This window comes from Electrophorus electricus, chromosome 6 (genome assembly GCF_041902795.1).
Source record: "Electrophorus electricus isolate QZ-2024a chromosome 6, ASM4190279v1, whole genome shotgun sequence".
In the NCBI taxonomy this organism is placed as follows: Eukaryota; Metazoa; Chordata; class Actinopteri; order Gymnotiformes; family Gymnotidae; genus Electrophorus; species Electrophorus electricus.
In genome coordinates this window covers 8,660,137-8,686,392 of record NC_137502.1, presented here as the reverse complement: position 1 = coordinate 8,686,392, position 26,256 = coordinate 8,660,137, and the positions used below count along the sequence as shown (strand labels likewise).

At 39.2% G+C, this 26,256-nt stretch overlaps 2 protein-coding genes across 4 annotated transcripts; both read left to right on the top strand.

Annotated features, from left to right (window-relative positions):
* Window positions 1-866: 866 nt before the first annotated feature.
* LOC113570862 (regulator of G-protein signaling 9-binding protein) lies at window positions 867-3,238 on the top strand. The gene has a single exon (XM_026999543.3). It carries the CDS (start codon window positions 1,473-1,475, stop codon window positions 2,208-2,210), a length of 738 nt encoding a protein of 245 aa, XP_026855344.2. The 5' UTR covers window positions 867-1,472; the 3' UTR covers window positions 2,211-3,238.
* Window positions 3,239-6,468: 3,230 nt separating this feature from the next.
* pdpr (pyruvate dehydrogenase phosphatase regulatory subunit) lies at window positions 6,469-23,841 on the top strand. 3 transcript variants are annotated; one of them, XM_026999518.3, is made up of 18 exons: window positions 6,469-6,862; window positions 7,992-8,271; window positions 8,466-8,599; window positions 8,715-8,796; window positions 11,328-11,491; window positions 11,603-11,724; window positions 12,095-12,212; window positions 12,438-12,587; window positions 13,268-13,460; window positions 13,560-13,684; window positions 14,156-14,311; window positions 14,580-14,713; window positions 17,752-17,900; window positions 18,719-18,831; window positions 19,067-19,161; window positions 19,646-19,735; window positions 19,827-20,009; window positions 20,221-23,841. In XM_026999518.3, the coding sequence occupies exons 2-18, from the start codon at window positions 8,003-8,005 to the stop codon at window positions 20,623-20,625; spliced, it is 2,682 nt and encodes an 893-aa protein (XP_026855319.1). In that variant the 5' UTR covers window positions 6,469-6,862; window positions 7,992-8,002; the 3' UTR covers window positions 20,626-23,841. The 3 variants fall into 3 exon arrangements, with proteins under 3 accessions (XP_026855319.1, XP_081571877.1, XP_081571878.1); XM_081715751.1 differs by lacking the exon at window positions 6,469-6,862 and adding an exon at window positions 6,898-7,843; XM_081715752.1 differs by lacking the exons at window positions 6,469-6,862; window positions 7,992-8,271; window positions 8,466-8,599; ... (3 more) ...; window positions 12,095-12,212; window positions 12,438-12,587 and having other exon boundaries at window positions 13,267-13,378.
* Window positions 23,842-26,256: the final 2,415 nt, after the last annotated feature.

Sequence of the window (26,256 nt, the reverse complement as noted above, 5' to 3'; positions counted from 1 at the left end):
GGAATATTGTAAAAATATATATATATATATATATATATATATATATATATATATATATATATATATGCAGAAAGCAGTAGTGGTAGTCTAAGTGATAGAAACAAGCTAAGGAAGGAATATTGTAAAAATTGCAGGACTTGAAAGAAGAAATAGAGAGATTTGCAGTATTGCAGTATTATATTAAAAGCATCCCGCCAATACCTGTCATTTCATGAATACTAGATTATTCAAGAGAGAGGGCAATAAAGGTTGTCACAATGTACATGAATTCAGGGTTACAATACAGTCGATCAGCTGTGGTATCAAAATTAGTGGATTACAACGGAGTATAAAACGTATGGCAGCCTATTAGGCACAGTTATGGAGAAAGTGATCACTCACATTTACAGTGTAAATGTCAGTCTATGTGAGTTCACCCATTATTAAAGAATATCTCTCTTTAAGAAATAGATTGCTGGTGATTTGTGGTGATTAACACTGGGGTGAAATAATTTTAGAAATCTGAATAAAACAACTATTCTTTATAATTTAACTTTTCAAGTATCATTATACATTTTTTTGCATCCATTATAGCATTCTGGCTTCTGTTCCAATGTACTAACGCTAAGTTCTGAAGTGTTGCTAAAAACGTGTTATTTTCAGAAATATGAACGCGCGCATAAATCGTCGATTTTATCTTGAATGATGGCTACGTGGACCCAATTGCTCCAGATATTCAAACACAATTGTGCCAACCAACCAATCGTGATAACGTATTTTGCGGGGCTTTTTGGTGGCCCTGTTAATACCAGCGAGTGGTGGATGCTGACTGGTTCTTTCAGCGATGTGCGATCACATGAACGCACTGGGCTACTAGTGGTATTCAAAAGACAACGAACCTGGGGTGGACAGCTCCCTCATGAAAACACAAGAAATTCAGCACCATGGCGATTTTAGTAGGTACATAAGAGGACGGCTTAAAACACATGCTACTTCTGGACACTTCTAAAGAAAGGATTTTTGTATGACACCTTTTTATCAGCAACGAACGAGTTTCACTGCAGGACAAATTGCGTCTCGTTTGAAAGGATTATCGGTGTGTAAGCTACATTTGTGAGTTTGGGAAAACATTTCACTCCTGTCGTACACCTTCGTTTTACACATTAATATTACATATGAAGCGAAAACACGTTTTAAACGTATGGTCGACCCGCCTGCTGTTCTGGCAGACGCTGACTAATCTCCGACAGCAAAAGTAAAGCTGTTTGCAGAGCCATTTATTGTGAAGCCCGATTGCTCTCTGTCAGAACAGGGAACATGGCTGGAAAGGAATTTGCTATGACGAGAGTGCTGAGTGGATTCGTATGGCCGCTCCGCTCCCGTGGAAACTAGACGGCAGTGCATTAATACCTGAAGCACAACGCACCATTTTAACACTTAGGTTGAACTACTTTTTTTCATTGCAATAAGGGAATATTTATTCTTGGACAAACATGGGAAAAGAGGAATGCAAAACAATGCTGGACGCCTTAAATAAAGTGACGGCTTGCTACAGGCACCTGGTCTCCGCTCTTGGCAGCACATCAGATTCCCAGAACCTACGCGAGGAGCTTAAAAAGACTCGCAAGAAAGCTCAAGAGCTTGCTGTGGCCAATAGGACTAAACTAACAGCATTGCTGAAAGACAAAACCATTAGCAATGACGACCGAGCGGAGTACGAGCGACTATGGGTGCTTTTTACCAGCAGTATGGAAATCTTAGAGGTTGATATGAAAAGGTCCCTGGAGATCGGTCAAGATTTCCCGCTGAAAGTGCCCACACGGCACTTCATCCAGACGGGAATGACTGGCAGCACCACAACAGTAGCATCCCGAGCTATGAGTGTGCAGAATATGAAATATGAAGCCGACGCAAACATCGATTTAACAGATCTGAGAGATCTGGAGGCTGAGATTGCTCAGGTTGACCAGATGATGGAAGACATGGAGATGAAGGTCCAAGTGGCGCCTTGGGCGGTGGAAGCTAAGCAGGAAGCGGGAGCTGAGTTAAGATCCACCGCTAGCATTGGAAACTCATCTGTTGGTGTCATCTCACTTTGTGAGGAGGAAACGAAGGAACGGGGAAGCTGGACTGATGGCGAAGCTGGACTGATGAGGGTCTTCGCGGGAATTATTTTCACCGTAGTTTTACTTATTGCTGGGATTCTAGGATACTTGATTATTAATCTTTGAATTAGAGTCATGCTAAACGAAAGACCTCCTACAGCACTGTGGCCGAAAATGTGAGCACGTCTACATTTATCTTAGCCTGCCAGGGTGTATATGGCTCGCACTAAAACGCATTCAGGGTTAGATTGTCCGTCTGAATGTAGGCTACACGGTAGCATTATGTCACGAAGGATAGCTTGACGAGCGCTGAATTGATTGCCGTTGTGTATGTGATAAGTGCGCTTCATCACACTGGCAATATTATAATGCAGTTTTAATAGGTCACGGGAACGTTTTTTTTTATTGTAAGAGAAGAGTAGATCCACAGAACGCCATGCTCCACTGACAGCGTCGTGTAGTGGTTAAAATATCAAAACGGGTTAGGCAGAACAAATCGTGTCCGTCAAGCAACGTTCCCGTCTCACTGAGAAATAATACGCGTCTTAACAGGGCTCTGAAAGATTATTGTATTGGGTTCCTGCACAGTGATAATGAGGACCTTGAGAAAACACTAAGCTGTAGACATTTTGAAATTCCCTCAGTGGCTTTCGGTGTCATGGGGCTCCCCAATCACAGGAGCAGATAGGTTAGACTAATAATTTAATAGAATTATACTTGTAACTGATATAACCAGATGGAGCCAGATTTTTTTTTTTTTTAATGAACAGTGTAGGGCTAAATCTCACTATGTTAGGCATATCCTAACATAGTGACATATGTAGACATAAATCAACATTTTGAGCTCAACTCAATAAATGCACTGCAAGCATCTTTACTTTTAACATGAAAACAATGTTTCACATTTATCACTGGAGCCAGTATTACATTTAAATCTGTAGTTTAGACCAGTTATTTGTTATGCGCTATGTCCATATTTTGGACTGCACAAGCCTTAGTGTCTCAAGTATTTTAAAATGCCATTTAGATTTTACACTAGGAGTGTGGAACCATAGTGTTTCTGTGCATACTCAGCAAGAGTTATATAGTAAATACCACAAAGTTCAAGGTGTACATACAATTTATTTATTTATTACAATAAATAATGTGAACAATACTTGTGTCTTATTTGAAAATGTGATACTGACCTGAAGAAGCTGATATCTGTTCTGCACATATTTAATTGTTGGCATGTTAGAAACTATCCTTATTATGTCTTGATAAAGTTATGTAGTTGCATGTAGTAGCCTATGCAAAGAAAACTAATATACATTCATTTGATCAGTTGACATAAATTGGTTTCATAATCTGGTTTATTTGAAAAACAGCACTGCAAGAAACTGAATTTACCCAGACTTCAGACAATGCATAATAACAATACTCAAGCCAAATATAGTATAATACTATATTATACTCAACTAAAACTGATATTTTGCAGGGAACAAAAATATTCTATTGACAATATATTCCTTAAACACTTTAGAGAAAACAAAATACCTATAGTACACTCTGGGGCTAGACATTGGGAAGTAATTTTTGACATGACTTTGGCTATATTTGATTACAGATATAAAATGATCAAAATTAAGTGTTACCACAAAGCTATATCTTATATTAAAGAAATGCATTGAAGAAAAATCTGCAAATGCATTATCTACTTAACCTTTAACAAAGTGAGATTCGAATGAATTTTGATCAGAACAGTGTTTTATCTATTTTATCAAAGCCAGATTTTTATCCTGCATATTTGTTTATCATATGCCTGTCATTCATACTTTTCACAGTCTTCTCACACTAAGCTGTGTTTTGCTAAGATCACTTTAGCAGGTGATAAGAGTGAATTTGCCAAGTGTACCTGGGGTAACTGAGGGATGGTTACAGCATCAAACATGTATCTTTTTCTCAGCCTCAAAGACTAATTAGAATTTTCACCAAGTAAAACTTGGGCTGTCGGAGGGCCAGGAGTGCCAAGGAGTACTTCCTCAGTACCAGGACTGAATACAACAATAAAACAGTAAAACAAACTAACAAAACCACTGTGATCAAAGATTCAGCAGCTGCATGGTCTGCTTCTCCATGTTGAATAAAGCTGCTGTTAAATACTTCAGATATTTTGCCTTCATCTTTTCAAATGTGTATTCACTGTAAATTTTACTTATTTACTTCAACATGTCCTAATTCCCTCTAAATTTGTGTTCCAATGTGACTTGCTGACAATATTGGGTAATGTGATTTGAGCTGCTTGGAATAAGATTTGTTTTGCTTAGGATGCCTGTTTGACTTACCATAAAAATCAGCTTCTTCAAAACACATGTGCAGTTTGCCTTGTCAAACCAGGACCAGACAGAACTGAGTATCATCGCATCATACTCCAACAGACATAATACAAGCTTTCATGTCCAGCACCTAGCAAGAATTTCTGAATCATTATCATGTTATCACCAACTATTATCTCCAGCTATCAGTGCACAGTAAATGCAGCATTTTTTTGGATACTGAAGTAATAAGGAAACTGGACTTAGCAGATGCAGTGGTTTTGGATTGGAGCTTAAAGTTGATCTAATTAGTCTCCCTGCTGTGACTTGTGACTCATGAGTTCATAATTACTGCAGTGAATGCTTGTTAGCTGGCACCCTAGAACAAGGGATAGGGTAAGAAAATCAATGACATTTAAAGGCCAAGGTACACATCCACCAGGTAACTAATATTTACTATGATAGAGTGAAAACAAAATACAGTAGTATATAATGTTTTTTACTGGCATTTCTTCTTACATCTCCACATGGATATCAGGATATTAACTTAAAAACTCAGGGAACCTACAGCTGTGTTTTTAGTTAGGTTAATTTTCTGTTAATCTTGCTTTTTTGGGAACATAATGTTCATATACAAAGTATGTCCTATGAAGACAATTTACACAAATACAAAATTTATTTTTGACAGAATTTCATACTTGTCATACTTGTACTGTATAGAGTTTAAGCAAACTATTTGCGAGAGTTCTGCACTTCTGCTCTGCAGGTCTGATTTCTCCCCCTTTTGCAGACATCTTAGCTACCTGAACTGATGCACCAATTTGGTTAGTTTTTGAGCAGTGGTTTTGTTGTTGTTTTTATGGAAAATGTGTTGAATGCTTAACATAACAGTCTAGTTTAGTATTATACAAACATTTAAATAATTTATAATATGCTCCCTGGGTCTTTAAGGTATATTGATTCATGTTCTTCTGTAAACATTATACAGACTGATTCACATTTCTAAACTGTTGTCCTTAAGATATCAGCTAATGAGCGAGAAATGTTGCAAAATTATCTCAAGAATCACATCAGCGTAGAGGCAATTCTGAAACACCTCTCACGTTAAACCTGGCCTTTCCAGGGTGAAACACACCATAAAGTGGCATGGCATGAAAAATTAATTTTCAAATAAGTCATTCAACCAAATGAAACCATCCAGGTTTTAGAAAAACAAAAATAAATTAAAAACTTTTGGTATTAAATTAGAAAACTAAACTAAAAATAAATATTAAATATGTTTTAGTTTTTCATTTTTTTTGTCCAACGCAGATTAAGTAGGCTACTTGCAATCCCACGTACATATAGCGCTCCCTACAGGTGAGAAGTAGATAGAACAGACAGTAACCCACCTTTTAAAAGGCAATGCGTCAATACAATGAAATACAATGAAAACAGATTATTTTCCGTGGAGATCTCGAGTATACTTTTAAATTCCAAAAGATGCATCATCTGTCAAAAATATATTTTCTTATCTTTCATGTTGGGTATGTTTCCAGATTCTGATTAATTCGATTTATTCTAATGGCATCATTTCTTACAAATATGCCAACAGTTTTATTTTGCATTAATGCATTTGGTTCATAGCTAATCATAAGGGATTTTTTAAAAACCATAAGTACTGAAAATCAAAGAGAGTTACTGACATTGGAATAGTTAGCATTTCTTTAAGTGTAACTATGTAACTATGATAAAGAAAACAAAACGTTTTAATATGCAGCATGAAAAATCCTGTGTTCTAGACAGTGCGAGTTAGTTTATCACCAAGCCAACCACTATTTACCATTGTTTTGTTTTTTTAAGGTTAAGTACAATGTTTACTATTGTAATATTCACCATGAGTAACTAATGCTGATGGCAACATTTGCTAAACATTAGAATAACGCAACTGAAACTGTGATGATAAGTGGTGTTAAAGGGACGGGACGAATTACCCCCCAATTAATAATTCTGTGCGATTAAATTCAAACATTTGTTTTACTTGCAAAAAGTCAGACACAGACCATTGAACCTCTAGCTAACGTTCCCCCAACTACTCCAAGATAGACGCTCCGTATGGCACTAGGATTCACTTCAGCGCTTTAGCAAGTGACCATAGAAATTACGCAGAAACCTGCTTTAGTGTAATAGCGACGGATGTCTGTCGGAAAACGAAGAACGGTCATAATGCCCACCACCATTTACTAGCAACGCACGCAAAATTAATCACAAAGCAAGCAAACTAGCTATCTAACCGGATAACATTATGTAGCCAACATTAGGGTTAAGTAACTAGCTAGGATAACGCAAGTTAAAATTTGGCTTTACCACTGGGTAAAAGTGTGAATCCTTGGTGTGTCATCTAGCTAGCTAACCTAGCTAGTTTCAAGTAAAAGGTTAACAGTCAAGACTACCCGAAAAGTAGGTTAACCTAACGAGTTGGACTGGGTAGCTAACTTGGATCAGGTAAGTTGAACGGCTGACTTTGGCCTCAATTCAACGCAACTGACGATACTGATTCGGTTTTAAGTACCGTAACACTAGCTGGCTAGGTTAGCTAACTGGTCTCAGTATTTTCTAAGCTTAGGAATACTGTTAACGTTAACGCTATCTAGCTACCCAAATTAGCTAGTTAGGTTAGCTGAATTATGGAAGTAACGCTTACATTTTGATTAATGAGAAGTGGTCTGTAGGTAACTTGACTACGTTTAAACATTCTCTATCTCCAGAAGGGAGCTAGCTATGAGGTACAATATCTTGGGCTTGCCGGCCGCTGGAATTATGGTTTAGATACATGTTGACTAATTAGCTGGCTAGTATGGCTGTTTCAAACTACCCAGCTAGCTAATAAAACCTTTTTCGGAATTAACTAGCTATGCATGTTAGACAGTGAAAATGTTTACCATTGCTCAATTCATTGTTTTCGATATATTACACAGCTTAGTCAAACCATGGACGACTTGATTGACCGTCAAAGTAGACAAGCCAACAGACCATTTTAAGTCACCCTACATGTGTAACGTTATTTTAGTCTACATTACTAAAAGTATGCAAGAGTTGTGAAGTTAAGCTTGTTTGAGAGTGAAATCTTTCTGCTAGTGTGCAAAGACCCCCCTCCTCCCTACGGATCACCAATTTGATCAGGCAATTTTTCAGCCTACACTCATAGATGCTTCCTGGAATTCTCAATCATGCATCATTTAAGTTTGAAAATCTCAACTTTTCACAGTGGACACTTTATATTTCTTTACAACCTTAATCAGTCATGTCTAAATGAGGAGTTTCCTGTGGATTGACTGAAAATAAGAAGAGAGATTGTTAAGGGAAGACAACCGCTGACACTGTCAACTTGGATAGGACAGATTCGATTTGTGGACTAATTGTAGCTATCTTTTGGAGTATGGGAACTTAGTCCAGTTTGGCATGTCTCAGTCTCTAAAACCAAAGGTTGTATGAGATAATGGCACAATTTATTTTTTCTCTCCTGATTTCTTTTGCAGAATGCGTCAGCTTGCCTGTTTTATATATTACACATATATGTTTTTGCTGTCTGCTTTTTATGTTTATTTTGATAACTATATGGGTTTATTTAAAGGTGGAAGAGCCATGCGTGGCTGTGTGTGGAGCTCCAGAGCTCTGTCCCCTGGCCTGCTGCTTCGTCTTCTAAGGGATGCTAGGTGCTGTGGACACAGGCTGGACCGTCAGGGCCCCTGGGGCTCGGTCCGGTTGTTAGCCACAGCTCAGGACACCCAGCCTGTACCCCTCCCCAGTCAAGCCCGAGTAGTGATCTGTGGTGGAGGCATTGTTGGAACATCAGTGGCCTATCATCTTGCAAAGTTGGGATGGACAGAGATAGTGCTCCTAGAGCAGGGCAGGTGAGTATTCAACATGTACTGTGCATTGTACAATGGCATGCAAAATGTTTACTCAGAATACTCTTTCCAGCTGGGAGTTAGTATCCTTGCTAAATATGACATCTTTTAGTGACTTGGGTAACCTCTTAACCTTTACAATGAAGCACAGGCTAGCAGTAGTATTTTTATATGCTGTATGGCTCTATCTGTTACAGGCTTGGAGCTGGCACAACACGTTTGTGTGCTGGAATTATAAGTGTTGCCAAACCTATTTCTATTGAGAGCCAAATGGCAGACTACTCTAATGCACTCTATGAGCGTTTGGAAGAGGAGACAGGAGTCAAAACAGGTGTGACAACTGCAGATTTACAAGTTTCGAACAATTACAAAGAAAAAAAAAATCTTGGCTACTGGAGAATGCAGGACACAAGGGTGACTTTGCTTGTGGTGTGTTCATCCTCTAGCTTTTGTTAGGACTGGCTCGCTGTGTTTGGCTCAGAACCAGGATAGATTCCTGTCTCTGAAGCGCTTGGCATCCAGGCTTAGGTAAGATGGCTTTATGTTCTAAAGAACCTTGGCCTGACCCTGTTCTGCTGCAGTATGCTTGCTGTAGCAGAAGCTACAGTGTTCTTTCTTTCTGCCGATGAATAACTGATCTTATCTGCTTCCTTTAAACCTTAATCCTAACAATTGCAATTTAGAAAGAATGCAAGTCACAAAAGCTGCAGTACTGACTGCACATTATTAATAATTTTGTCAAGATTCTTGACATTTTTATTGCTTTCTAAGTACTATATCCAGAATTGTAGAGGAAGTTGTTCTTCTCAACAGTTTATTGTGACCGGACATTACTGTGGATTGACCCCATTCTTATCTTATTGGACATCAGTTACACTTTTGCATGTGGATGTATTCTGTTGTATGCACTACTGCTATACGCAAGTTACATGGTATAACTTATTGTGCATGCTGTGATCACGTTGCTGAACATCCATTGTTTTCATCTTTTGTTGCCTTTGCACCTTTTTAAAACATTTTTTAACACCTTTCCTGAATGCTTCTTATTGACACTTTTCCATAACCAGTGCATTTCTCTCTGGGTTAATAAAGTGATTTATTTCTCCATCATTTACTTTTTGGAATCACAATAGTTATACTAGTCTATAGTAAAAGTCTGAGTTGTTTGATACTATGTGGGCCATGGATACACCACTGAGTTTAACTTTAACTCGTAATATTGGTCAGAAACATCATAATTGCACATTTTTCCTCATTTTGCCCAACTTTCATAGGGAGCCTTTATGAAGTGTTAGGCCTATCACTGGGTTGATCAAGAATTTCAAAAGTGCAACAAGCTTTAAATCAAATTCTGATTGTATTATGTTCATGTGTTACTTAAGTTGATTAAACATCGACAAGAAAGTTTCTTGGCCATTGTGCTGACCTGAAAGCTTTTTTTCTTGTTTTTGTTTTTTCTTTCTCTAACTAGGGCATATGACTGATGTCTCCTGTATGGAGTTGCACAAGTGCTTTTTCAATACTACAGTGTAGCAAAAAGATTCTGTAACATTCAAGGCTTTCAGTACTGAATATAGCCCGAGGAACTGAGTCAGTATTCTTGATATGCAAATCAAATTGCGCATGTTAATTTGACTCGGCTGGGCGACACACGCAAGCCTGCTGTCTTGAGCAGTGAGAAAGGAGCATAGACTGTATGGAATGCAGTAACCTAGTTAGCTAGGTAGCATGGCTATGCTAAAAACGAAAGACATTCTCTCTCACGTCTGAGACTTGTGGGAAAAACTGGCTCAAGGAGTCAAGTGTGGGCGTATTTTGCCCACACCGCTGATGAAATTGGCCAGCCAACAGCAATACTGAATTAGATACTACAGATGGTATGGATATTGTAGTCAAAATTCTGTTATCATGACAAGCCTACTCCTGTGTTCAGACTAGTGTGTTTGATGATACTTCAGCCACAACATTGCAGACACTGACAATGGCACATTCAAGAAGTGGGATATATTGTGCAGCAAGTGCAGTCAGTCCTTGAAGTTGATTTGTTGGAAGCAGGCAAAATGGGCAAGCATAAGGATCTAAACACTTTTGACAAGGGCCCGATTGTGATGGCTAGATAACTGGGTCAAAGCAATTCCAAAATGGCAGGTGTTGTCAGGTGTTCCCAATATATATTGGGTAATACCTATCAGAATTGGTCCAAGGAAGGACAAATAGTGAATTGGAAACATGATCATGTGCACATAAGGCTCACTGATGTGGGTGGGGAGTGAAGGCTAGCCTGTGTAGTCCATTCCCATAGGAAAGGCTGTGGCTTATGTAGCCACAGAATGGTCACAGTCCCCTTGCTGACCCCTGTCCAATGCCAAAAGTGGGCACATGGGCATCAGAACTGTACCATGGAGCCGTGGAAGAAAGTGGCATCATTTCACAAATCATGTTTTCTTTTACATTACGTGGATGGCTGGGTGCGTTTGCAGCACTCAAGATGGCACCAGGAGGCATTATGGGAAGAAGGGAAGGTGACTGAGGCATTGTCATGCGCTGGGCAATGTTTTGCTGGGAAATCTTGCATCCTGGCATTCATGTGGATGTTATCTCGACATGTACACCCTACCTAAACATTTTGGCAGACCAAATACACCCCTTCATGCCAATGATATTTCCTAATGGCAATAGCATCTTTCATTGCCAACCAGCAAAAGGTATTCAGGAATGGATTGAGGAGTATGGAACAAGAGTTCAAGGTGTTAGCTTGGACTACAAATTCCCAAGATCTCTCTTATTGATGTCTTGGAAAGCCAAGTTGGATCCAACTTGTAATTTGCAGGAGTTAAAGCATCTGTTGCTAGTATCTTGGAGCCACAGGACACTTTCAGAGGTCTTGTGGAGTCCATACCTCCACCGGTTAGAGATGTTTTGGTGGTACAAGGAGGATGTACACCATATTAGGCAGGCGCTTTTAATATTATGGCTGATCACCTAACCCGTTTTTTCATTAATTGTGCCTAATAATCAGAGAGGTGCTCCATCCCAATGTTTTTCCTGTTGTCTTACAGGGTCTTGGGAATCGCCTGTAATGTCATTAAACCCAAAGAAGTTGTAAAGCTTCATCCCTTGGTGAACATTCATGACTTGGTGGGTGCTCTTCATCTCCCAGGAGATGCTATGGCATCACCACCGGACATCAATCATGCACTTGCTGTGGCTGCTGCGCGACACGGTGAGATTACTGACCTACCTTTGGGAGTGGCAGAGTATTTAAATCTAAAAATATCCCACTTCATTGTCTTTTTGCATTCTGTCTCCTCATGAGCATGTTAATACTTCACAGGAGTTCAAATCCATGAAAGAACCAGTGTGAACCATGTTCTCATGGAGAAGGGCCATGTCACAGGTGTGGAGACCGACCGAGGCCCTATTGAGTGCGAGTACTTTGTCAACTGCGCTGGACAGGTTGGTTGGTTGAGAAATACTGTAACACACAGTACCCTTAGTAAATTCTGTTGTCATTTTGTGCTTTCTTTAAATTTGTGCTGTTTTTTTTTTAATGCAGGGAGAATCACATTAAGAAATTTACTATAAATGTAACCTTTTGGGTTCAGGTCACTGTAATATTGTGATTTTGAAATGAAAACGAGATGAAACTATGGGTATTCACAAAAAGAGTGTGTTAGACTTACTAAATTAATTTAGAAATTTATTCAGATTTGATCATCATGTGAACATCATTCCTTAGGCTTACATACCTAAGTAAGCCCCTGGGAGTACTTACTTTCACTTAGCCACTGGTGGTGATCATTGTTGTTGTTTGCTGGTCTTGTAGTGGGCATATGAGCTTGGCCAGAGTAGTGAAGTGAAGGTGTCTGTGCCTCTGCATGGCTGTGAGCACTTCTACCTCCTGACCAAACCTCATCATCAACCTCTTCACCCCAACACACCAGGTGATGTCCCAAACACCATACAGTCCCAGGCCTCAAAAAGCATGACAAAAGTAGCAAAAAATAAATGTATGATTATTCACGATATTATCTTTATAGTTCTTATGCTCAGATATTCTTAAAAGTTAAAATGGAGTCAGTTGTTGTCAGTTGTATAATGAAGTTGCTTTAGCCTGCGACTGAGCAGTCAGGAAGTTAGACTGAATGCAGAATTGTGACTGTATTTAGTGGTGATGGATATGGATGGGAGGATCTATGTACGGGCTTGGCAGGGTGGCATACTGTCGGGAGGTTTTGAAAAGAACCCCAAGCCCATCTTCACTGAGGGCCGCAATCAGCTAGAGATCCAGAACATGCAAGAGGACTGGGACCATTTTGGTGAGTGTAGCTTTGCAACCCAAAGTCTATTTTTAAAAAGCATTTCAGGGTCTTTGTATTGTAAAACACTTTGCTGTGCTTTTATCTTTTCAGAGTTGTCTTTTGGATAAGGCTTCAAAAACATTGGCAAAAAAGAATACATTAATAAGCATGGAATCAGATTTTATTCACCTGTGATCATTTGACACAGCCTTGCATTCATCCTTATATCATAATGTTGCAGACTATTTGCTGTCACCTGTTTAATGTAGCATAAAACATTTATCGATGCGATGTGTTAGAAATAAGAATTATAGTTCGCCAAATATTAAATAATTTCTCATAGCATTAATAGGATCTTGACACTGTTATGTATGTTATTATTTTTAAAGGCTTTTACCACATGCTGTATAAATGTGAATAATGTCTGATTTGTAAAAGTATAGCTTGTTTAAGGTAAGGTAAGACTCTTAGTACTTTAAAAAGTTGGTGGGTTGCTGTATATTTTAAAAGTGAGGAAAAATATTGTTTCTGTCTTTAACCTTCAGCTATTTAATACTTCAAATACAGTTTTGATACATTTTTGTGCTAAGATATCTTGCAGCATGGTTAAGATGTCACGTTCTGATATTTGCTGTCTGCTTTTAAACACTTTTAGTTCAGACTACTTGTCCCCTCTCTCATTTGGCTGTGTGCTTCAGAGCCCATGCTAAATGCCCTGCTCCGAAGGATGCCAAGCCTGGACTCCTGTGAGATCCACCAGCTGGTGAACTGTCCCGAGTCCTTCACTCCAGACATGCGCTGTCTCATGGGTGAGACCCCAGGCGTGCATGGTTACTTTGTCCTGGCAGGCATGAACTCCTCTGGCCTGTCCTTCGCAGGGGGAGCTGGCAAGTAAGGACCAAGCAGAGCCAGTTTGGAGCTGACTGTATTTTCTGGTGTCTCTTCCGATTTTTGACTGTTTCTTTACCTTTTCCGACCTGTTGTGCTTAGGTACTTGGCTGAATGGATGACGTATGGATATCCAACTGCTAACGTTTGGCCTCTGGACATCAAGCGCTTTGGCAACCTGCAGAGCAGCCGTACCTTTTTACGCCATCGGGTCATGGAGGTCATGCGTAAGTCCTGAACAAGTTCTAATGATGTCTCTTAAGAAGAGTTAATAGAAAACGCTAGTGATGGCAGAAGCTGACTCAGTTACTTTTTTCTTTACTCATTTATACAAAGCATTCTCCTGAATAAGTCATACAGGTCTGGTCTCATGTTTTGGCACTGCTTTCCGTTTGAAAATCTGTAAAAGCAGTGCTCAACCTACAGCAGTTAATAGCTTATTATTGCACATATGTCATGTTTTTGAGTGAACTATTGGCTTAATTTGTATAAGGAAAACTAGAACAGTGCTGAGCGCAAAACTAATTCATGTTTATATTGCCTCATGTTTCCATTGTCTCATCTATCAACACTGTGTGTGTGTGTGTGTTGCGTCAGGGTTGCATCAACTGGCAGTTAGTTGCTTATCTAAGGCCTGTCTACTGTGTACTAAGCATTTTCTTCGTCTTACTCAATTTCCCCTTTTGTGCTGGCTTTAGCACTCCTGTATGAGTTAAAGGTTCCAAGATGGGACTTCCAGACAGGCAGGCAGCTTCGCACGAGCCCCCTGTACGACCGGCTGGACACTCAGGGTGCACGCTGGATGGAGAAGCATGGCTTTGAGCGTGCCAAATATTTTGTCCCTGCTGGAAAGGGTGAGAGGTTGTTTTGATTTTAATAGGTCATCGTGTGATTTGTTGAGTTTTCACTTTGTGTCTTCTTGTATCATGCTTAGTTTTTAGTTAAAAGAAATTTTGAGAATAATTATTCCCATTAATTCTGTTTCCTTTTCTGTGACCTAGTGTAATCCTATTGACTCCATGTAGCATTTGAAGAAAGTGTTGCACCGTGCCCTTTATCAGTTTGAGTTCTTTTTCGGTGATGATGCGTCTACTCTGCCTTCAAAACATTCCTGTTACACAGACTTGCTGGCCTTGGACCAGAGTAAAACCTTCTACAAGCCAGACTGGTTTGACATTGTTGGAGCAGAGGTGAAGTGCTGTAAGGAGGCAGTGTGTGTGATTGACATGTCCTCCTTCACCAAGTTTGAGCTCACAGTGAGTGCTTCTGTTGGGTTGGTTCCCTCTTTTTCTGGATTTACTTTTTTTTTTTTTATAATGTTTTATTTTATTTATTTATTTTTTACTGCTGATCTTTTTGAACTTGCCATTCATTTCACTGCATTAATTGGTAATGCAGTCAAATAGTGTTGCGTAACCAATTATATAACTGGAATCGTGTTCGTCCTTAAATATGTATTATACAAAATATCCCTGTGGATATTTTGTCACAAATTTACAAAATTTGCAATTAAATAAGAGGTATCAAAATCTTAAAATCGATGTAAATACAAATAATAAGGATTAAGTCAAAATTAAAAAAAAAAAATACTCCCATTACTAGTCTTTGCAATCAACTTTTACTCAGTTTTATGCAACCATTTTGACACTTTGCTTTGTTATTTCTTTTTTTCTTGCCTTTGTTTTTGTAATTCTTACTTTTAAACTGTTAAATTCTTACCTTAAACTCAGGTTTAAAGCATTTTATGAGTAGAGCTTGCATTTTTAGAAAGGAATAAGACAGGTGTATATTATACCATTTACAGCCACAATATGTGATAAAATGAATAATTCTAATTTTTTCATAATGATTCATGAATACTGATTAGATTAAAGAAATGGGTCCACTTTGAATTATTCTGTGTATTACTCATGACTGACTAATCAACTGCTTGACCAAAAAATATGCATTCATAATGAAAATTCAGAATAACTCAAAAGTTGTAATTTTAAATATTTAGGATACTTCAGTAGTTTTTAGAATTTGAATGCTAGAATCCTTTTAAAATGATATTGTAGGATATCCATCCAACTTAAAACATGCTATAGAAATTAGAGTATTGTAGAAGAAAAGCTCTCAGAATGTTGCAGAGATTATTAAATGAGTAGTTTCGGCACTGTCCAGTATCAGTTTCGATCAAGTTCTTACTTTACATAAAAGTCAAAATTAAAAATCAGTATGATATTTGTGTCTTAGCATGGACACCAGATTTGTTAAAGATATGATCACGTGTACTTTGTACGTGTACGTTGCATAAAGCGGCTATGTTCTCCCTTTACACAAACAGCTACTCACAGACCACAGATATTAATGAGATATTAGTTAATGAGTTAGGATCATGATAAGGATGATGGCACCAGTAATGATGTTGCCACTGATAACAAAATGTTGATGATATCGATCATTACAGCAGGGATGGTGATTTTGTCCATCCTTTGTCACAGTTGACAGCACATGAATGTTAATGATGGTACTGGTTATGACCAAATTAAAAGCTGATTTGAGTCCTGCTTGAAGGACAGTGGAACCTGAGAGAAAGAAAGGGAAAGATAATTGGTTAGAAGTTTTTCTAAGAAACTTCACAGATGTATTAGGGTTCCAAAAATGTAAAAATTAAATCCAGTTTATTGTTTCTAAGTTATCTTGTTTGGTGAGGAGTATGTGATGCTTTGAGCCATGGTAAATATCTATGGCATCACATGGTTATGCATAAAACCAACTGCACCATTTATACAGACATGCATGTTTGGACACAAGTATACAATAATGTTACAAATTTTACAAAACAAAAACAAAGTAATGAAATGAAAAAGGAAAAAAAACAAAAACAGGTGCAGGTGTTGTGTGAAAAGCCTGAAAAGCCTGAAGCTGGACCTCTTGATATGGTGTGGCAGCTCTAGGATCTTGATGTGATTGGACTCGTGAGACCTGAAACATCCATCTGAATCAATGGAAGCACCATTAAACCTCCTAAAAACCTTACTTTGCTACAAAATACAGGGAGAATGGAAAAATAACAGTGTAAAACTGCCTTTGGTTACCTTGTTTTAAAAAGCCCATATTGTAGTCTGTCATCGAAATGCAAAAAGGCATAAGAAAGCAATAACCTTAAGTCTTCTGCACTGATGACTGTTAATTCAGTGCATGGATAGATGGTCACCTCTAAGACTAGGGCCTGGATGCATGCCATGGCAAAAAAACAAAAAAAACCTTGCCAGTCTGCATTTAAACAGTGTGTGTAAGATCTAAATCTTCCTGTAATTGTAGCCAAGTATCCTGAGCAGATGGAAAATGCCACCAATCCTCCAATCCCAAAGAACATGTATGAATCATCATGGCTCTATATTTTTAAGAAAACAAGATTGATTTGTAATTCTTGTTATTGGTATTTCTTATTTACTATGTCTATAGATTTTGATACCAAATAATTTTTTTGTAGATTGCAATTTTGGTTTAACACTTTTGGCATAAAAGTACTTCCATATGTTTTTAAAAAAACATGTTTGCTTGAGGGAAATAGTTTTCAACCTATTCTATCTACTGCATCTGTCCCATCAAGGATTACTAGAGACTACATGTTTTCTACATGCTTTCTAAATATATAAAGTAATCCTACAGACAGTTGTTGGAGCAGTCACAAAATATTTATGCAAAACATATTTTTGCAGAATGCTTTAAGGAATTTGTGAATTAAGATTTATATCATTAACTTTTCCAGAAGGAACTGCATTTTATTGTGATGCTTTAGTGTTAAACTGCATAAGAACAGTTTTAGTAAGGCATTCTCTCATATGTCACATTGATTGATGGTTTTAAAGTCATATTACGTCACTTTTTTCAAACGTATTGAGAGTTCATCAACTGTTCTTAGGCATTTATTATAGGTGTGTTTCCAGGCAACAATATTTATTTATTTTTTTATCAACTGGTAATCAGCCACATGGTACAAATGTGGAAGGCAGAGATTTAATTGAAATATTCCTTTAATTATCTAACTTGTGGCAAGTGTGTGAATATTTGGGCTTGTATTTAGCTATGAAAAAGGTCTCTAGTGAGATGGGCTTCTATCATTTGTTAGTTAGCCACATAGGTCCATCAACCATGTCAACATTTGGAGTAAATGTAAAATGGTGGTTTTTGAAATCTGCAAAAATTATAATTCCTATTAAAATAGGAATTATAGGAACGAGAAGAAGATAAATGAAGCTTTATTGTTGACTCCCTGTTCTTTTTTCTTTGCTTGTCTCCCTATAAGTCAACTGGAGACCAAGCCCTAGAGCTTCTCCAAAGGCTGTGTGCCAATGACCTGGATGTTCCTGTAGGGCACATTGTCCACACGGGGATGCTGAACGAGAGGGGCGGCTATGAGAACGACTGCAGCGTGGTGCGGCTCAGCAAAAACAGGTGGTCAAGGAGTATACTAGCAACTCCTCACATGATGATGTATTTGGCGCGGTAGAGTTTCTGTCTTAGGAGAGGCGAAAGTCTTCATTTTTCAGTCTTCATTATGCAAGGAAAGAGTATGAAATAATAGGCTGCGTTTGTGCAGTTGTATGTGATTTTAAGATGGCAGTTGTCCAGTTATGTTTCAACAAAGAAAGTTGTTATTAACAATAATTTGAATGGTGCTAAACACAGCTGTTCAAAAGGTCTTTGGGATTAGATTCCTTTTTTGGATTCCTTTTTCCCTGAAAAGTATAACTCTCTCCCCCCCACCCCCATACCACAGTATATCTCACTGGATGCATGCCCGGATAGAACTCAAGATGTTTTGTCCACTACAATAGGAGATAATCCAGCTCAGAATGTACTTGGCAGTTACGCTGGATCCAATGAAAGAAAAAGATGTCTCACCTGTTTTTGCTGGATAAAGATAACTCGAGTCAGCTATGGAGGCTATCTAAACTAGCTTAAAATGTGTTTTGTCTTACTGTGTTTATAGAGTTCTGCAGAGTTACTGTTTCAATTCCAGTAATCCATGTGCAGTGGTGCAACATTTAATTACATCAAAATGAGATTTATTTTCATTGCCTAGTTTCCACATCAGCATACACTGTGGTTTTTAAATCAGCGTTAATAACATGGTCTGAGTCAATTAAAATGGGACCAGTATGCTGCAATTGTTAAGGCAAGCATATAGTTAAATTCTTCAAATGTCTTTACATTACATGGGGTGATATATCTGTATGATGTATGTGGTTTCTTGTTGGATTACCTCCTAGTTTCTTCATCATCTCTCCTACGGATCAACAAGTGCACTGCTGGTCTTGGATCAAGAGGTATATGCCCAGTGATCCACAGCTCCATCTAGAAGATGTCAGCTGGAAGTACACCGGTGAGAGGCGCCCAAGCACTCAAGAAATTAGCATACTGGCATTTCCACATTCAGATGTTGAAATAGGAAGCTTTCACTGTTTTATGTTTTCATTTTTAAATTCTTCTTTGTACTTTGTGTTAAGCTGTGCTAAGTGCTTTGCATGAACATGACCATATATGTGTTCTAGTTCAGTTCCGTGTGCTGCAAGAAAATACTTAGAAGTTTTTTTTTCCTGATACTTCACGCTTTACAGCTCTTAATCTGATCGGCCCTCGGGCAATGGATGTGCTGTCAGAACTCTCCTACGTCTCAATGACTCCAGAGCACTTCCCCACTCTGTTCTGTAAGGTCAGTGGCAGACATTGTGTTGGTAAGTTTACTTACTGCTAATATAATGGCAAACGTGGACGTTTTCAGTGTCGAGATGGGCATGGTGTTAGGTAGATGAAAAAGGGTATGCTAGCAATTCTGAGCCCAGTTTAGCAATGTAGGGCACAATTTAATATGTCATCATACTGAGACTAAGCCATGTGTATTTTAAGCCTTTGCCAGTACCTTTCTGGCACCCCTCCAGTTCCCTAGAGTGCCTGTTTAGGGAGATAGATGGACATTGGACATAATCACACCCATCCCCTGACATTGTGGCACACCGGCCTGTAGCGGTTGTCCTGCTCGCTGGCTGGAGCTGAGGCAGTGACTATCCCCCACCTCTATGCACAAGCAAAGGACAACCCAGTGACAGCCAGCTACAGCTAAGCATATGGTTTCTGTCCCTCATGAAAAAGGGTATGCTGGCATTGTATATTTCTGAAAGATTTCATGGTCACTACAGGAAATGAGTGTGGGCTATGCCAACGGGATCAGAGTGATGAGCATGACCCACACTGGTGAGCCAGGCTTCATGCTCTACATCCCTATAGAGGTGAGCCGCAACTACTTTTGCTGCATTAGTACGTCCTGTTCTTATTGGCCGTTCTAATTCTAATATTTTGTAATTTACTCTGTTTTTCCAGTATGCACTGCACGTGTATAATGAGGTGATGTCTGTGGGCCAGAAATATGGCATCCGTAACGCAGGCTACTATGCCCTACGCAGTCTGCGTATCGAGAAGTTCTTTGCCTTTTGGGGCCAGGACTTGGACTCCTTTACTACGCCGCTTGAATGTGGCCGTGAGTTCCGTGTTAAATTTGACAAGGTAATTGCGCTCATTTTTCATCCTGCTAGACGTGACAAAATGGGTTCTGAGATCATCATTCTTAGTAGGTTTCAGAAATTACATGAGTGTGAACTTATCCAGATGTTTTGTGTATTTTTTCCTGTTTAATTCATTTAAGCTCTGCCATGCTCATTCTACTGCTTCTCTCTCCCTCCCTCTCTCCCTTTCTCTCTTCCTTTGTCTCTCTCAGGGCACAGATTTCCTGGGCAGGCAGGCCCTGATGCAGCAGCGTCAGGAGGGAATCACGCGCCGCTTCGTCATGCTGGTCCTGGAGGATCACGACGCCGAACTGGACCTGTGGCCCTGGTGGGGGGAGCCCATCTACCGCAACGGCCAGCTTGTGGGCGTCACCACCAGCAGCGCCTACAGCTACACCCTGGAGCGCCACGTGTGCCTGGGATTTGTCAGCCCGGCCACCGCAGGCCAAAACCCCACCGTTATCACACCTGATTTCATCAACCGTGGTGACTATGAGGTGGACATTGCCGGCCAGAGATACCCGGCCAAAGCCAAGCTGTACCCGTTCAGTTCACTCTTTGCCCAGCAGAGACGGCGCAAGGATGACATGGAGCTCAGCAACTTCCAGGGTAAGTAAGAGGATGGGACCGTCGCTCAGTGGTGAGGCTCAGGACCAGTGGGAAGGTACAAGTTGGGGACGGGGAGTAGTAGCATGGCTCTCGTCATGCCACTTCTTTCTCACTGTACACGCGGTGCCAACCTGTCTGGACTGCACAGTCAGCTCTGTTCTTTGCCTCCTGTGTGCAATATGTTTCACACCAAACAATCATACAACCAAGAGCCTTGCTTCTGTCCAGTCTGGTCTCCTACTGTTCTCATACTCTTATAGCTTTTTTTTTTTCCCCATTTGACAACAGAATACTGTTTTGTGATTTTTAGCCGTATATCGAGGGAAAGCTACCCTGGTTTTGAGCACGAACTCTAGTCTGTGCTGATTGTCTGCCCGATGTAGTCCTTTTACTTTTATGCACAAATAGAGCAGGAGCAGGCTTTTTTTAATCTTATGGATTTAAAGATCGAATAATTTGATAATCTTTTGACAATGAGGTCCTTTTGTTTGAACTGCTCTTCTGAACCAGGCCAATTAACAGGCCATGCTGTGGATAGAGGCTAACAACTATTACAAGTGTACAATCAAATCTTTTTGTCTCAAATGGCCCCTGAAAATCAGATTGGTGTTGATGTTGACTCATCAAGGGGACAAAGGCTTTTGTGGTATCTGAGGCCTTTTGGTGCTTCACACGGTGAGGGACAGGATAAGAGGAGAGGAAGAAAGTTGCTAAAATGATATCGTAGTGAGCAAAAGACTTGTCATCTTTTTCAGTGCAAATTGTTGGGAATGAGCAAGTTATTGTTTGTGATATGGCCTTGGCGTGTGCTCTCATTCTAGAACCACAAACCAAGCCATTTTGAATATATTTCAGAAAAGGGTGTATTTTTTATATGGGCAGAGTGTACAAAATATTATTATTATTATTTCCCCCCCCCATCTTCTCTGCACAAACAGTAATGTATATAATGTCTAATGACTTTATATAATATAAAGTCACTTTTTCATATCTGAATTTCATTTGTAAAATTTTAATTCTCACTTTAACCTGACTGAAACACCTTGTGAAGTCATGCTTTATTGCAGTGGGTTTTATGCTGAAAATTGATTGACTATTGTACAACATAACAAAAATCATTATACTAAATATATGTAAATTAATAAAAATGAACCCCCTAATTTTTTACAAACATTAAAATGAAATTTTTTTTTGGGGGGGGGGGGGGGGTTGTTTTGTTTATTGAATGTGCAATGCAAGGTAACTGACAACAGGCTTTTGTTGCAGTTTCACTCCTGTCTAAAGTGATTAAACTTTGATAATTATCTGGCAAGGTACTGTACAGAACTTTGGGTAGATTTTATTGTTCTTACTTTATCCCATTTTCTTAATCAGATGCCACTGATTTTTGTTGAATTTAACAGAGAGATCTGCTGTGGGTGCGTGTGTGTGTGTTTGTAAAAGCGAGACACTTGTACACTAGTGATGGTTTGATTTTCAATGAGAGAAAAGAACACAATTCTTACTTTTGCAGACTTTGCCTGCAAAGGGGGTCAGAATCATCTTATAAATAGTAGTAGTTTGTTATTGGTGGATCAGAATATATTGTGCATGATGGTCTTCTGTATATGAAATGTTTTTAAATAGTGCTTTAAACATTTGTCTGTACATGAGAGCACAGAAACTTTAGTCTCTATCTAATCTTGGAACCCATGGTGGTATTTAGCCACAGACTGCACAGTAACTCTGCCTCTTCTCTTTAGAGATGTCTTTCCATTGGTTGCTCAGCATTGGCCAGGTATACAGAGCTTTTGTTATAAACCAGTAAAATCACATCCATACTGCAGATCTGACAAAATGCCATCTTGTTGCATCATGTTTTTTGTTTATTTATTTTGGGTGGGCTTTATTAATGGGAAATAAGTTGTTGTATGGCATTTTTGTATCATTTGTTCAGCATTGGAAAAATTTTGACAACTATTATGCACCTTAGTATTAGTTTTGGCAAAAAAATTATTTTTAGACCACAAAAATTGATTAGCTTTAACATGGTTTGCTTTTTTGGTTTTGCTCTGGAACTTTGAGGGTAATATAGCTAAAAAGCAACAGAAGCTTCTACCCACTCATTAGAGTCACGCATACTGCATCATCTCACACTGGCCTCAAACCTCACTGATAAATGATCTTAAACAATATGTACAACATATTCAGATGGTATGTGTTATCATCACAGATTCTGCATGTGCCTTTTACCAAATAATACCAAATAACTTTAGGATTGGGTTACAGTTTATTAGTAATATATATGTCAGATGTCACCATGCTGTGTGCAGGGACAGGGTTTTAGGCCAGCACATTTAAACGTATTAACACTAGATAATAAATGAAAAAAGAATGGTTAAGTAACTTTCAAGGTTTCATTACTTTTTTGAGTGTAGCTATTCTTCCTGGCACTGACACAATGTTTTAGTAGGACCAGTTACTATATTATAATGAGCCGAGCCCAAAGTGTGAGCAACAGTTGCTTGATGGTAAATTATCACTTATAGCAGAACTGGAAGACATACCAAAATATAAAAACAACAAGCACATGATATGCAGAAGCTCTGCTGCTTCCTTCTGAATGGGTTTGACACAACAGCTTGCTCTCTGGTAATGCCCATATGCTCAAACATTGACTGTTTGGTCAGTGCCGGCCTGAAACCTTGGAGAGGAACGAAAGTGACAGTTTGCACAATATAGGATGTTTTTCCACCAGGCTAAAAATATACAAACAGTTCCCTAATAACATGTATTTTCATTTCAGTGTGATTCATAAATCCTAAACTCCCTCCTGGTTATAGTGAATTTTGCAATACCTGGATGAATAAATGTGCTCTGTCCATGTGCACTAGAACAACTTAATATTAGTTTATGTCTGAAAACAGAATGAGTTAATTGGTTGGGAAGTTTCTGCAGATAGATTAATCTCATCTGCTTGTAGAATTTTTTGGGATAAACTAATTTGACGAGTAGCAGTAGGACTACTACATCAGATCTGTTGCATCAGTGCACTTAGAGTATGCTGTGATGTGTTGTGTACTCATTTTTTTTTGGCTGCTGTAACTTGTATTTCAATGTAAACTATTTCCCTTGTACTGTAAACTGAAGAAGGCTTTTATTAAGACTCCGTTTTACCCCACAGTAATATCAGACGGGTGTCTTGATGTATCTGTACTATTATTAATAAAACTAGAGAAAATAAATCACTTTGTATTTGCTGTTTATTTCTTAATTCTTTTTTTTTTTAACACTGAATGTACTTATGAGACTATTTCTTGTTTCCCACTAGGGGGCAGTATTACACCTCAGGGATTAGTAGGACCTCATACTTAGTATATACTAACTTATGTGTGACACACAGTACATATATATCGTATATATATTTTAAATTCTCATATGTCAGTAGTTTGCCCTGGCTCTATATTCAAGTTGTCCTGATTATCATACTCTGTTGGCTGTTAAGATATTCTTGGACTTGAAATAACTGACTATATTAAATATCCCTTGTGTGGTAATCTTCATTTGCATGCACTCCAGGTTTGCATTAAAATTATGCTCTATTTTTAGGTGACAGGCCTGGAGATGAATATAGTTAACCTACAGGACATTTTGAAGCATTACATTTCTATAAATAAAGTTGATATTCACATGTAGTTCTAAAGCTCTCAGATTGAGTACTGCTAGAAATACAGCATCTGACTACTCTAACTTATGACACCCTGCATCTTAGGCTTGAGTCAATGAATGTGTGGTTGTCAAGACATAAAGATGTAGACTGACGACAATCAGTACATAGAGACTGACAAACTTCATTCTCTGGAAAGTCTTTATTCTAGTCTTATTTTTTTTTGTTACAATTGCAGGAATTTTAATTTATTCCTCAATCCACTGAATGAATCTTAACATGCCTAGCGTTTGAGGCTGCTACTGATTAGCAATTCTGAGCCCAGTTTAGCAATGTAGGGCACAATTTAATATGTCATCATACTGAGACTAAGCCATGTGTATTTTAAGCCTTTGCCAGTACCTTTCTGGCACCCCTCCAGTTCCCTAGAGTGCCTGTTTAGGGAGATAGATGGACATTGGACATAATCACACCCATCCCCTGACATTGTGGCACACCGGCCTGTAGCGGTTGTCCTGCTCGCTGGCTGGAGCTGAGGCAGTGACTATCCCCCACCTCTATGCACAAGCAAAGGACAACCCAGTGACAGCCAGCTACAGCTAAGCATATGGTTTCTGTCCCTCATGGACCACATACGAGCTCAGGTTCCACCCTGGACCTGGATTGTGAATGAATAATTCACATTGTTAAGAAGAAACTTGAAGAAGCTCTGTAGTTGGCTGTCACCAGACCTTCCCTTTGTGTTCGTGACCTTGCAGCTGAAAAGAAAAAAAAAGATCTGTATGTTTCATCAAAGAAAGCCAAACTCAAAAGTGTAGTTTTCATCATACTTTGAACCACTGGATACTGCCTTTGTTGCACAAGCTTCTTCAGTTTTTCTACCATATTCAAGTTTGCCTCATCACTGCAGGAATGTCAGAAAGGTAGTGGATCAGTGTGCTTGCATAGAGTGCTATGTGTGGCTGCCTCCACCCCACCTGCCGGTGTTAATTTACATCGAGGCGAATACAGGCCCTCCAGACTGGCAGAGTGGCTCATCCACCCTTTAAATCGGATCCAGCGGCATAAGAGCACCTGATTGGATCAGATCATCGGCTTTGAGGTCGGCGCTGTGTGGCAGGGGAAGCACGGCTGTGCCAAGTTTCCCTTCACATTGTGGGAAGAGGAGTGTTGGATTACTATCAGATCCAGGTTAGTGGGACAGGGCAGACACTCTGGGCCTCTTTCTTTTGCTCTGGGGTCTATCTCATGTTAGGCTGGTCAGCACAGAGAGATGGGGCCTATGGAAGAGGAACAGGGAGATGCAAGCCCTTCTGGTTAAACCTCGGCAGATGATTCAGTTTTAACTTCCCTAACAGTTTTGACCACTGTGACTAAAAATGCAAATATAAGTTATTTGAAAATTGTGGTTCAGAACTAGCAAGTATGTTCTATAAAAATTCCAATAATTCCTTAACATGTACTTGTTTATTTATCAGTTATCAGAAAGGTAGTACTGTGGCACTGACACGCATGGCCTTCCACACTCACACTTGTTGTCAGTGCTTCTTTCTTTTTTTTTTTGATTGACATCTTAGGAAAGGAGAATGGGGGACCAGCTGCCATTGAGTTTGCATTCTATTCTCACTATAGCGAGGCAAATACAGGCCCTTCCCCCCCCTCTCTCTCCTGCATATCAGTATAGGGTGGCCAAGAGATGTAGCCAGATTGCGAGATAGATGGCGTGAATGCGGGGGGAAGGAACCTTTCAGCATTGACAGGCAGCTTTGACAGCCGAAAAATAGGAGGCCCTCTGCAGAAACAAAAAAATGATGAGAGAGATGGTGTGCATCCCTATTCAGTCTCTCCAGAGTGTCTGAAGCTTCAGCCATCAGGTTTTCTTACACGCTGTCCCTCTATGTCCTTCTCCTGTTACGATTTAGTGCCTTCCAGACACACACACACACATACACACGCTTTATCATGCAGCACTCCATAAAGATCTCTGTCGCGT